Source organism: Larus michahellis, chromosome 1, assembly GCF_964199755.1.
Source record: "Larus michahellis chromosome 1, bLarMic1.1, whole genome shotgun sequence".
NCBI lineage: Eukaryota > Metazoa > Chordata > Aves > Charadriiformes > Laridae > Larus > Larus michahellis.
Window position 1 is genome coordinate 200509769 of NC_133896.1, and position 13493 is coordinate 200523261.

Below are 13493 nucleotides of genomic sequence, written 5' to 3' on the forward strand. Positions count from 1 at the left end.
CATTGTCTTGCTCATAAATATTTGATACCCTTTACGTGGCTATCTCTTACCAACTGTAGTTGTGCTAATTGCCAGGTGATGTTCTGACTTTCTGCTCCATGCAGCTTCCAGCCCATCATGGTGAGAGATGGGCTTGATAAACTCCTCACATCTGGAGTTTGGCTTTGCACAGGCATAAACAGAACTAAACTCCAAAGTTGGTGGTGTAATGTTAGTGTGCTGGTAGCTTCAGAAAGACTGAACTGGTTAACAACCAGTGGTGGCTCTTGCCTTATTTCCCTGCTAATGCGGTCTGGCTTTCTCAGAGCACACAGTTGTCCTTGAATAACTCGACTCCCTTGATAAAAATAGCCAACATATCACTGAAGTGGGCCTGACAGCCACAGGGACATGTTCTGCATTGGGATAGTAACTTCGGATACAGGCCAAAAAGCCAAATCCTTGTCTCTTCCCGTGGCTTTCTTGTGAGGCTTCATGCACATTGCTGATGCTTCCTTTCCTCTTCCCCATCCAGAAAGCAACCAAGAAGTCTGGAGAGGGGGCAATGTGAAGGAGTAGAGACAGACTGCCAGGGCAGAAGGACTCAGGAAACCTGCTATAAGTGTCATATAAGTAGATGTGACTCTAAAGAGAGGCTTGTACTAATGGGGTTACTACAGGTGAAAAGAAAACAAAAAGTATTCTTTCTTAAAGGAGAGGGATTTCTATTGCCTGAAGTGATAATCAAATTAATCTTTAACCTTTTCATTTGGGACTCCAAATTCTTTGCTGTTAAACCTGTTCAGAGGCAAGGAAAAGGAAGTTTTAAAAACAACTTTTATACCTGCAAAGATGAATGGATCTCATGACTCCTAACATCAGAGCATCTCTAGTGGGAACAGAACTTGAGTTCTACTGTATCTTTCTATTACAGAATCACAGAATGGTATATATTAGGATTTCACTTGAGACTTTGTGCTTTGAAACCTGGTATGGGGGGGGGTCAGAGTCCAGGAACTGGGCAGATAGATAGTTGTTTCAAGTGCTGAAATACAGGATGATGCTGAATTCTCCTTTTTTACTGAAATGTATTAGAATGCTCCAGTGAAAGTCACAGCTCTCTTTTTGTATATGGGTATGCGCAGGCACCTACTGCACACTTTCCTTCTGTGAATCCAACACGGAGCAGTTTGAAAGTGCAAAACATATATTTCACAGATTACCATGGGGATCACTGTAATCAGCTTTGAGACCTGCTAATGCTGTAGAGATCTTTGAAGGACTACTGCTGTTTTCATCTTCATGCAGCAAGTGCAAGAAGGAATGAACACCATGTCTCTGTGCCGTCGCTGGAAGAGATGCTTCTCTCTAGGTAACTGTACAATGGGCAGCTGCTTTTGTTGGGCATTACACTGAACTGTGGGTGGACAGAATTAAGAACAACAGCTTTGGGAACACTTTAGAGCAAAAGGTCAGTATGTATTCAGTAAATCTTTCTAATCTAGTGTTGGCTAGAAGCCAGCATTACGGGCCTCTGGGCTTTTAGTAGAAGAATACAGATAGCTTTACATCATGGGCATATAAATGGGAAAACACTTCTTTTTCTTGTTTAAATTGTTCTCCTAGAAATCAAGATCAGCTGTGCTTGCAGCTGATATGCTTAGAGCTGTTGGTAAATTGTAATAGGAACAGATGCATTACAGAAATGAAAAAAGCACTTGTGTGCCAGAATACTAATAGAATTATGATGTGCCAAAGATATTTTTAACTTCAACAAATATTAATATAGGGAAACAAGCCTCAAAGGTAGGAGGAGAAAAGGCTGTAACTGCTCTCTTCTAAGGATTAGCTGTGACTGTCAGTTGTGCTAAGGAGATTTCTGATGGCTGTTTTTGAAATATTCCACTAATTACCTTTCCACTAATTACCTAACAGATCTGCGGGGCTTGGTAGTTATGTACATGGCCCACAAATAGGATTACTAGTCATGGTTATCTAAGGTGTATCTGACAAAAGTGCTGGAATTCCAGGATCTTCCTTGAGCAGTGGGATTATTCAGAGGAGAGATGCTTATTCTTGTTTGAAATATAAGAATCCGGTTTAGCTGTAACTTCTGCCACCTCATGTTCACTTCTTAAAATTGCTTTAATGGTCAAATCTCTGGAACTCCAGGAACTGCAAATAATGATACTGGGAGAAGGGAGTAGAATTGCCATTGTGTATTGTCAAATGCAATGGCTTCAGTGTTAAACTAAGTGGGTTTTTTTTCCTCTGAACAGCAAGACTTGTTGAGATGAAAATTCAAAAGGAACTTCTTAGTAAAGTTGTCATAATCTCTGAAGCCGAAAGTGCATGCAGAATGGACACCGTATGTGTTTGCACAGTGGAATGTGCATTTGTGCTGTTGCCTTGTATATAAATTGCTTCTAAGAGATGTTAAATAAGGAGCTCTAACTCCAGTGTCCTTCGAACTGTTCAGTGCTTTCTCATGTGTGCAAATGTGTTTTGAGCTTGACTGACAGTTGATAGACTGTGCTAATCCAGGAGTTTAAAAATAAAACTGTGGAAAGAGCAGAGAAATGTTGATGTGTGACATCACCAACAGATGAGCAGAAACGTAGTCCCCGAAGTCTCAAAACCCCAAACAGGGAACACTAACGCTTGATATATCAAGTTCTCACAGAACCAATGCCTCCATTTCCTCCTTCAGATGTGCCTTACTGATGCTTCTTATGGGGCTCGTTTAAGTTATGTGCTGTTAGCTGGGAAAAATTGATGGCAAATTTCTTTTAGGATACCTCGGTGCCTTTATAGTATTTGCTAAATTGTTGGAAACCTGGGGCATATGGAACTCATAGGTAGTTTTCAGAACTTAATCTGAGTTTGAGAAATGCCAATTGTTTGAATTGACTTTTAGAAAACCTATTGCACATCAAGTGCTTGGGTTTGGACTTGGGTTTCAGGGACAGCTTGGAAGGATCCTCTGGCTTACTAGAGCTGCAGTATTTCTTGCCTATTTAAAATTCTGGTGTTGAACAGTAGCTGCTGAAGCTGAGTATTCAACTTTGTCAGGCTATTAGATTTAATTTATCTGCTGCCTGAGATTTATTTTCTTTCAGGCCCCAGATGTATCATTAATTTTTCATAAATCAGACACAATATTATATACCAGAAGTAACCAGCTTGAAGTCCAGGTTATGGTGACAAGCTGCTAGCAAATACACAAGTGAGTTTGGAGAACAGCTGAGGAAAGAGTGGAATATGAGTGAATCTTCTAGAAAGGCCATTTTTGTTCAGTGCTGTATGGGAACTTAAAAACAACAAACAACCACTTGTTTTTAACTGGTGTCAATTACTAGTGCCCCTAATGGTTTTGTAAATTTAATCTGGAAGCTTCAGCAGGGGAATAAGGGACTAATTTCTTTTTATTTACCAGTGATACAGGTTCAGCCTTGGAATTTAGCTGACAGTTGTGGCTATGAAGTATGAGGCAGAATAAGAATAAATTACACTTGTCTCATGCAGCTTTATTAGCTCAGCATTATCAGCAGAAGCTGCTTGGTTTTGACATTAAGTGAGCAGGTACAAAATGGAGATGGAGAAGAGCTATTTTAGGCAAAGTGCTATTTCTCTTGTGGTCTCACTAAGGCTGCATATGAGGATTGTTAGAGGGAATACCAACATCAGGCCTCTATTTTGCCATTTGAAGAAGCAAAAAGAAATGCACCAAGGAGACCTTAACTTGGACCACAGGAAACCTTAGGCACCTTTGCTCTCCCATATCTAATTTTTCTGCCACTTCATTATTGCTTTGAATAATGTGGCTGTCTGCTATTCATACAGGGAGAAGTGAATTTTATTGGGTGGACCTACTTCTTATCCCTTGCCTCAATAAGAGTTCTATTCTGTCTCTTGAAATACAAAGGATTTGTGCATGAACATGCATCTGAACCTTCTGTGTACATAGTTTCTGCTAAGCGGTGTACTCTGTTCCTGCAGTAGCATAATCCTGGCTGCTGCTTTCTAGTTCTCTGAAGTCTCCCTAGCATTCTGCTAGGAATCTGTTCTGTTCGTTAGTGACACACTTAGTTGCTTCATCCAAATGAATTTGGGCACGTGCATCAAAATCCAGGCTCTAGCTGTCTGCGGCATTCAACTCCATTCAGTCTGATCGAGGCTGCTCTTGGAAACAAGCTGTGTTTTGTGCCGTGAACTTCTTGGAGTTAAGAACCTTCTAATTCATTATTTAAGTATTCAGAAAGATCTTTTTCAGTGTCATCAAATTTGGCTTAAATCAGGGATACACCCAAGAAAGAAGCCGCTTAACTTCATAAGGCATATGCTATGGCTGTTCAGGTTAACATTAACAGGACCAGGCAAATGGAGTTTTTGTCTTACTCGTGTTTGTAATCCCAGCAGTTGCTTTTGTTTCAGCTAAGGCTACAAGAAGTCTTTCACAAATGTGTGCAGTTCTAGTCACCTACTGTAAGTGAGAGCTACTGATGCTGTGTGTCTATTAACATGATTGATCCATTGCCTATTAACTACTGGTCTACCTATACTATGCATATCTCTGCATCTGGCATAGCACTGCAGTTGTTCTGTAGTTACATCTCACTGGCAAATCAGCCCTCCTGGGATTGACCAGTATATCCAAGCTTTTCTTCTGGCTTAGTGGAGCTCCTGATTTATTGCAATGCTTTTTGCACTGATCCCTGAAGTGCACTGTTAGGTGTTTTTCCTGTAGGATAGTTAACACTTATGTTCCTGAGGACTGGATTAATGTCTCTCTTAAAGACTGAAGCTTGTTGTAAGCTGCATGTAGCTCCCCAGTCTGCAAAGTAAGCAAGACCAAACTAGTGGCCACTCACCTGTCTTCTGGTTTTGACTGATTAAATGTAATTATCCCCAAAATTGGTCTTGGAGTAGGTTGACAAGTGACCTCTTCCCAGCATGACAGCTTCTGTCAAAGAGAAGCTTGATAGAAGCTCCCTGCATGGCAGCTTCTCTTGCAGAACGACCCACTACCTACTCTTGTAGGCAACTACTCTTTAGTTCTAAGCAACTTCTGAAATCCACCAGCATTATCACACTGGCTGACTTTCCTGCCCAACAATTCCCTTGTTAATTTTGATAATCTACACACATGGCATAGCTATGAAGAGAAAAGGAGAAAAGTTACAGACCTGTGTCTGCTTAATTTCCTCTGCAATATCTGGATTAGCTTGATTGATGACAACTTTCTCCTTGCATCTTGGAGTTCAGAAAATAAGCTTCCTTTGCTCAGTCCTCTCTTGTCATGCTTCTGAAGCTTTATTCACTCTCAATATCTTCTTGGAGGGCTACTGTCTTCATCTGAGTCTCAATTTCTTTATTGGTCTGTACCTAGCACAGAAAAATTGCTGTCTTCAAATTTGATTTTTCTACTGTGCATAAAGTAGCTCCTCTTTATTGCTCTGCATCTCTAAAATATCTGCTGCAAAGGTATGGATGTCGTCTTGTGTTCTGACCTGAACAGAGAGGTTATCTGAGAACTTTAAGTCCCCCTGCCCCAAGTTTGACTTGTAGAAGGACTGTTCCATAGGAATCTCAAGTTGCTTGACCTGAATACAAGGTTTTTCCACTATAGCTTTAGCTGTTGACAGACACAAATTCAGGTTAACTTTTAAGAATAAGATCTTGTGGAAGAACTCTAATTTGATGTTTAGCTTACTTAGTATCCTGGTAGTTCTGCTGGAACATGCAGGCTTAAAAATAATTAAAAAAACCAAAACAACAATTATAGGCATTCGGAGAATGTACCTGCCAGTAATAGTGTTCAGTTCTGAGTTAATGTCAAACTTCTCTAGCCTGTAAAAACAACAACAAAAAACCCAAATCAAAAACCAACAAAAAACCAAACCAAATCAAATAATCAACACAGTACCTGGGACTGCATAGAATGCTGTTTGTGTGTCTTAATGCACAAGCTGGTAACGGTAGGGGCTTGTTGATCTGACTGAGTAGTCACCCAATTACTGGAATGCTAATGCAGGCATCTAACTGTCCTAATTTGTTGTCTATAGTATATGTTGTAGGTAGTAACCATCTTCTAAAAAGTCTAAAATACTCTTAACTGCTCATGTTAGCCAAACGGACACCATTTCCTTTTTAGGTAACTCTTTGCGCTCTAACCTGATTAGAGATTACCAGAGCAGAAGCTCAGTGCTAGGGAGGTCCTAGGCTAAAATGTACAGTATTTTGCTCCTTTTTTCTACTCACCATTTGCATTCTTGTGGAAGTCTTTTACTTATTACTATCACATATAAAACATTGTTTTTAGTAAATGGTCTTTACAGAAGTTCTTGTTGGCCTCAAACCCCAAGGAATTACCTTGGGAAAGCTGAGCAAAGGTGTCCTCTTCTTTGCTTTATTACTGCCTATTAAAATTGATGAGATTTATATGGGAACATGAGCACCTTTAATTGAATACTGGACTTCTTAACTGTACCTGCTGAAAGCTTTAAGTTCCTGAAAGATGCAAGTTAGTAACATCCATGGTGCTGTTTATAGAACTTGAAAACAGCTTGAAGGAAAACAGTTCTAAATAACCACCTCTAAAATACATAGTAATGTCTTTTTAGATAATAGCTTATTTTCTTGAAGAAAGAAGCTTTACTCTGAAGATGTAGGGTAAATTTCATCTGGGCCAGGAATACTGTGCCATGTCTGTTTCTCCTTTAGCAAATGAAAGCTGTTATTTCCAATGACTTCAAGCGGAGCACCTCTTCCATAATTCTTGAGAGAAGTGAGAGGTGTTTTGCAACTGCAGTATTAACTTTAAGACTGTTGCTATTATGAACCCTGGTAGTTGCATGCAGATGATCTAAGAACATCTTGCTTTGCAGAGGACGTGTATCTACAAAGAAGGAAGCATGTTTAAAATTACTCTTGATAATAGAAGAACTGGAAAATAAAACCTCCACTGTGAATTACTCCAGAACTTCCTTTCTTCCAACTTCAGTACGTTAGAACACTTGCCTATGATCTTGCACTGTTGAACACTGTAGAAGTTTTCTAAATTCTAAAAAATAAATCCTTTATGCTACTTAAAGTTTTTTCACATGAACTGGCTATAACTCAAGGTTAAGGTATCCCAGTCCTGGTGGGAACAAAGGTTTCCCAGAGGATCTGGTAGCTGAGTTCATACCCCGCATCTCCTGTGAGTGTGCTGTGCTCTGCCTGTTCGAACTCTCACCTTTATGCACTTTTAGATTCACTCTCAAGTGCATTTCTGTTGAACAGTGAGGGCAACTAATGAAATAGTGCAAGAATGAATGTATTTTGGGTAAAAACAACTCACTTAGCAAAGCTTCAAAGTCACTGTTTATCTACGAACTTGCTGATAATTCTCAACTACAGAACTTCTCATTTGGTGTCACTTTTGGTACTGGGGTTGTGAGGGTAATCCTGTGAAAAGGATGTTTTCCTAAGAAAATGATGGTGAGTCACTGAATCTGGGGTGGCTTTTTAAAGAGCAAACTTTGCATTTCAGTGCAGGCAAAAGTCCAAACTTGCCTGCCATGGAGCTAAATATGGGCTTTTAACTTCTCAGATGTTCAGTTTGTTAACTCTTTTCTTTGAGGCTAAGCCTATAACAATAACACGACATGTTCTGTAAATGACAAAGTTTGGAGGCTTTTGGTGAGGCTCTCTTTCACTCTGATGAAAGCTGTCTTTCAAATGTCTCTTAACTGAAAACTGCCACTTAATACAGGTGGGGGGACACAAGGAACTATGTAAGGCTACTTAAACTTTGAGTTGCGATTCTCTAAGCTTAGAACTGCAGAGTAGTTGAGGTTAGAAAAGACTTCTGGAGACCGTAGTCCAGCTCTTCTCAAGCAGGGTCAGCTTCTTTTAGCTCAGTCTCTGTCCTTCTGATAGATCCTAGTCCTGCAATGTGCAAAATTGGTAGGATGATTCCTGACTGTGACCTTTAGTATTGCTTTGGGTTCTAAATTTGACGTGATGGAGCTTGTCTGGTGAATTTCTCCATTACAAACCTGCTGTTTCTCATAGCTTGTGGTTCTGCTGTCTTGGTGGGGTGTTTAATTGCCCTATTAATGCTTGTTCTTAAAAATGGAACCCATGTTGGAGCCATCAAGCACTTCACCAAGATAGACAGGAGTAGTAACTAGCTGGCTAATCTACTTAAGAGAAAAGTATGATTTCAGTAAGAGTTCTCTTGTGACTTCTGACAGTTGGCAAGCATCCCAAGTGACTCATCTTTAAAAACACTACAGAATTCACAACACTTTATTTACTCAATCATAGAGAAGCTATTATTATTACTGAGCAGACATTAAGGAGACAGATGTACATGGAAAATGTCATCTTTGCAGGCCCAGTGAAGTAAGGGTATTAAATTATAATTCATTGCTTTTTCAAGTGATAACAAATGCAATGTGAATTTGTCAGGGCATCAAGCCTGGCTTCTCTTAACGATGAGGGAAAGCTATAAAATCTCTTGATATTTTTGTCAAGCTTTAATCCCATCTTTTTTTAGAAAATAAACTTGTTAAATAGTGTGAAGTAAGAGCCTTGAAGAAACGAATGGGCTTTATAAAAGGGAGTTTATAACTCAAGGCTGACTCATGGAACTTGTAAAGCACAGTGGGAAACAGTATTAGACTCCAGCAGTAAGTGTCTCATGTCTCAGAGTTGAAGCCAGCTGTATTGGACACTCCTTAAATTGCATAAGGATCTAAGTTCCATACAAACAGGTAGTATTGATAGTGTTTTACTCTAATAATTGTACTGCTGTACTAGCTCTTTAGTACTTTCACAGAATACCTATTGATGGACTGGCTTGCAAGTATCCCCTGAGGTTTTCTTCTGTCAGGCTCTTTTGTTTACTAGTTGATGTTTTCTGCTCTAGTCAAGTCGCCTGAGACTTTTCAAGGTTTCTTTCCTGAAGAAGAGTGGAAATAATCACTTAAATGACATGTCTTGATTCTGTTCCTGACAACTTTTGGCCAGTAGAAAAATTCTTTCTTTCCTCCCTGAAGTACAAGTTACCAAGCTGAGAGCAGAGTAGGTGGTGACACTGGCAATGGATTTTCATGAATTCTGCGTGGGGGAGAATACTGGGAAGGACTAGGAAGTCCAAGAGCAGAGCTCAGGAGATAAGAGCTGAGCCAAATGACATCTTCAGCAAGTGAAGAGAGCTGCTCTGCTAGCACACCAAAACTATGCTAGGTTATTCTTACAGAAGAATCAGCTTCCTTTTATCAAGTTGTCTTGAATCCTAAACATGACACTCAAGATGAATTTACGTTCACCTGTATAAAGGATGTAAGTGTGAGATGATACAGACTTAAGATTGATGTAGTTAGATATGAAATCTGATGTAGCTAAACGTACTAAATGAACAGGCTATGAGGCGCAATAGTCTACCATTAATATGCTCCTTGAAGGATGAATAGTTTTATCCAAAGTAAACTGCATGCCAGTGTTGCAAATCCTTGGGCAAGTAGCAGAAGATGCAGGTCTTCTGGGAGAGAAACCATCCCAGAGTGAAAAGTTGGTCTGCCCTAAAGTGAAGTCAATGAGACTGATTCCTTTGGATACAGGTAAGTAGATGCTGCTGAGTAAGAGCTGCTCAGACTTCAGTTTAAAATTCCACCACTGGTGAAGTTGGTCAAATTCAGTGCTGTCTTTACCCATACCCTTTCTCAAACAAGGAGCAGGGGTGAAGTTGCTTTCATGTTGCTGAAGTGATGGTCTGCATGTGTTCAGGTCTCCTTGAGGGGGGGGGATGCCTTCTGAAGGTGGTGTAGCCTCTGGGACTGCTGCCCACCAGGAGCCCCACAATAAGCTCAGGAAGGAGAGCATCTGCAGCCAGTAGCACAGGTCACTGTGTTGGCAGGCTTCTGGGTGTGATCTGCTTAGTAACAGGGGAGGGAGGTGCAAGGCATCCTTGATGGGCAGGATTACTGGATAATCTTCTGAAATAAGGCTTATTCCACTAAATTGAAGCAGCTGTCTTGAGCCACTTTCAAAAATGAAAACTTTCTTAGCATAGCTGTTTCTACACACTCAGAAGTTTGCTTTGAAAATATTTTAGTGTATCTGAAGAATAAGGCAAATGTCCTTGGCGCACCTATCTTAGAGAGCAGTCAAGAGCATAGTGCATTAAGTAAACCTAAATACTTCTGAACTTTATCAGCTGCGTTGACTCAGTTAATCCTTAAAGTTGTGGGACAGCTTCATGATACTTGGCAGTGAAGAGAATAGTATGCAGGAAGACTTCAAGCATCAGAGTGTCATGAGAAAGTGAAACAAACTCTTTGGAAAAAAACCCAACAATTTTTACTGCATGTTTGTTCCAGAATAATTGCACTTCTGGTCTGGAGCTTGACTAGGAAAACAGATGAAAGCTGTTTCCTTGCACTTAATGCTCTTAAGAGTTCTGTTGTTTGATCTCCTTTGCAGTTACACAACACGAAATCAATGAGAGAGAACAGCAAGTATCCAGTAGTGCTCTTGGCTCTTGTTTTTCTGAAGGGGAAAATACGCACTCACAAGGTTGAGTGGTCCTCTCTGTTGTGGCAAGTTTCTTCAGGCTGAGTAACCTAATGTAGTATTATAATCATGTAGTCTTGCATAATGTATAGTCTTACATATTTCACTTCCTAAATTTATGTCCTTCTCACAAAGTAAACACTAGCAAGCTGGCATATTTCTGCTGTCTGAATTAGTGTCAACTGAAATAAAAGAAAATCAATTAATTAGCCTTACACTTACAAGTTCAGCTTAATGCCTCCAAAGTATGAATTGTCAATGTGCAACACTTGCCTTGGGCAAGAGACACTGCTGTTGAAAGTATTTTAGTTTGTTAATTACGTTAGCTTTATTGGCTAGCCACTAACATTGCAAAGATTTTTTTTTTTGAATACTGGACTACATTGTAAGACGAATGGGTAATGTTGCCCTCCAGTGGCTAACGTTTAGAGGATACAGAGCCTGTTTGCACTAGCAACAAAGAATCAACCATTCAGAAAGTCTGGGATTTAGGAGTAGGATGTTAGTGTAGACCTATAGTCTTCTTTAAAAAGACAAATAATGGTGATGTGTGAGAACTTAAGTGTTCATTATATTAAGGTTGTATTAGGACTGAAGCTTTTTCCCCTTAAGCTGTAGCTGAGAAGGACATAATTTTGAGTGTCTTTCCTCTGTTCAGTGAAAGACTTTTTTTTTTTTGCCACTGTCTAATCAGATCAGTTTGCTATGTGATCTTAGTTTTGTACAGAAATTGGAAATAGGGTCTGGATTTGGCTTTACAGTAGTCTGCTTCTCAATGTTAACTTTGAGTGGACTTTTCAAATAACCCTAAAATAACACTTACTAGATTCTTATGAAACAAGTTGCCTTATTTTTCTCTAGAGCCACCCGTTCTAGCTTGTAAATCCATGTGTTATTTTATAAACTGATATTCTTATCTGCTATATTTACAGCTGAAGTAATGTGTAGTCTCTCCGTGGTTCAGAATGGAAAGGGAAAGCAATAAATCTGTCTCCAACAACTCTGGTAATATTCTGAGGCTTGACGGGGGAAACGGCTGGCTCTTTTGCTTTATATTTTGTCTTTCCCTTCGTGCAAAGCCAAACGATGCTTCATAGCTAAACGCTGCGGACACGAGTGTGACGGGCCGAGGCCGGACAGGGATGCGCTGCCCCGTGCGTGGGGATTTGGGCTCGGGTGGCGCCACGGAACCGGAGGGACCCGGAGCCCCGCGGCTATTGCTGGCCGCTGCTGCGGAGCTCGGAGGCTGGGAGCGCCGGCCCCCCCCAACCACCGGCCGGCGGGGACCGTTTCGCGCCGGTACCGACCCGGCACGGGCGGACCCGGGGCGGGCTCGGCGCCGCCGGAGGCGGTGCGGGGTCTGCGCCCCTCCCCGCGGCGCTGGGGCGGGGCGGGGGGCGCGGGCCCCGGCGCTCTCCCCGCTGCCAGCTGGCTCCGGGCGGGCCCCGCCGCCCCCTCCCCGGCCCATCCGTTATTTATCGGCCTCCGCCGTGGTAAACACCGGCGAGGGCGCGCCCGCAGCCGCCGCTTCGCCGCCCGCCCCCAGCCCTGCCCCGTGGCCCGGCCCTGCCGGGAGCTGCAGCGGCCCCGGCAGCTGCCGGCCCGGCTCCGGCGGGCGCAGCCCCTCGCTGACCGCCTCCTCTCTGCGCTCTCCCCGCAGGACCTGTCTGTTCCCCCTCGGGCTATAAGAAGGCGGATGATGAGATGTCCGGAGCCGCGTCCTCGGCGGATCTGGACGAGGCACCAGCCCGCACCATTTACTTGAACCAGCCCCAGCAGAGCAAGTTCCGCGACAACTGGGTCAGGTACGGAGCGATCCCCGCTTGTCCCCTTCCCGGCGGCAGCATGCACACCCCGCAGCCCTGGGCAGGGAGGGCTCTGGCCCCTCTCCCCGCCTCCTGCCCCTGCCCAGACCTGGTTTCGACACAGCGGGTTCTGCCGCTGCCGAGGCAGCGGGGTTCGTGGGCCAGAGCGGGTGCCGGGGTCCGGGCAGCAGTACCGGGGAGAGGCAGCGAGGAGGGATCCAGCAGCAGCGAGGGATGAGCTGCTTGTATCAGCAGTAGTGAGAGTGGGGAGCTCATGGAGCTGCCTGGGTACGTCACATAAAAAGGTCTTCACTTGCATCTCTAGTAGGGCCACTGAATTTTGGAATAATGGGACCTAATCAGTATTCTTGGACACAAGAATTGTATGTAATAAGAACAAGAAATATATATAACATTCCTGGACCCATGAAAACCTATTGTGATATTTGAATAGAATTGGCTTTGTAAACTCCATGGAGTGTTCTCTTGAAAAGTAGCAGCATCCAGTTTACTAGACAACGTAGGGGGAAGACGAAGAAAAAAAAAGAAATAAAAAAGACAAAAAAGGTATAGAATAGGAAGGAATAAAAGAAAAAATAAATCTAACAGGACAGGAATAACTGAATAACTATAGAGTTTACAGACTCGCATCCCCATGCATGCAAGGCTATGGGTCCACTTGTCTTTACTTGAAGACCAAAGGGAATTTTCTTTGGCGTTTGGAGCCTTTTATTACAGGCATGTGTGTTTAAGGCTTCTGTTGGTATGATTAATGCTGTTATTGCAGTTTAGAAACACAAATAATGTGCAATGAAACATGAAGTATAAGGATGCATAACATAAGCAAGTTGTGGCAGTGCTTGCCATGCTTGCCCTGGGTTAGCTAGGTGAACAGATGGCTCCTGTCATGACTAAGGAGGAGTGTTATTTAGCAGGCTTCTGTCTGTTAATGCAGATGTTTGGGTTATTGTTCAAAGAATGGTTTACACAATGAGTGCCTTTGTGAAAAGAGAGGAACTTTATATCCTGCTGAAATGATGATTTCCATTAGCTGGTTTATTGTGTGTATTATCAAGGGCAATTCTAAGAATATCCTCTGGAAGGATGCTGGTGTGCGGCAACTTATTTATACAGGATTTTCTTTTC

At 42.2% G+C, this 13493-nt stretch overlaps 1 protein-coding gene across 6 annotated transcripts in view; it reads left to right on the forward strand.

The window, feature by feature from the left end:
* ATP8A2 (ATPase phospholipid transporting 8A2) overlaps positions 1–13493 on the forward strand; it is a 344031-nt gene that overhangs the window by 29286 nt on the left and 301252 nt on the right. For 3 of the 6 annotated variants that reach the window (XM_074568973.1, XM_074568941.1, XM_074568993.1), the window contains exon 2: positions 12203–12347. In XM_074568973.1, the coding sequence (XP_074425074.1) occupies positions 12247–12347 (101 nt within the window). In that variant the 5' untranslated portion in view covers positions 12203–12246. Of the gene's footprint in view, positions 1–1197; positions 1352–11935; positions 12036–12202; positions 12348–13493 lie in introns of those variants that run through there. The other 3 variants (XM_074568962.1, XM_074568951.1, XM_074568982.1) reach the window with 2 other exon arrangements.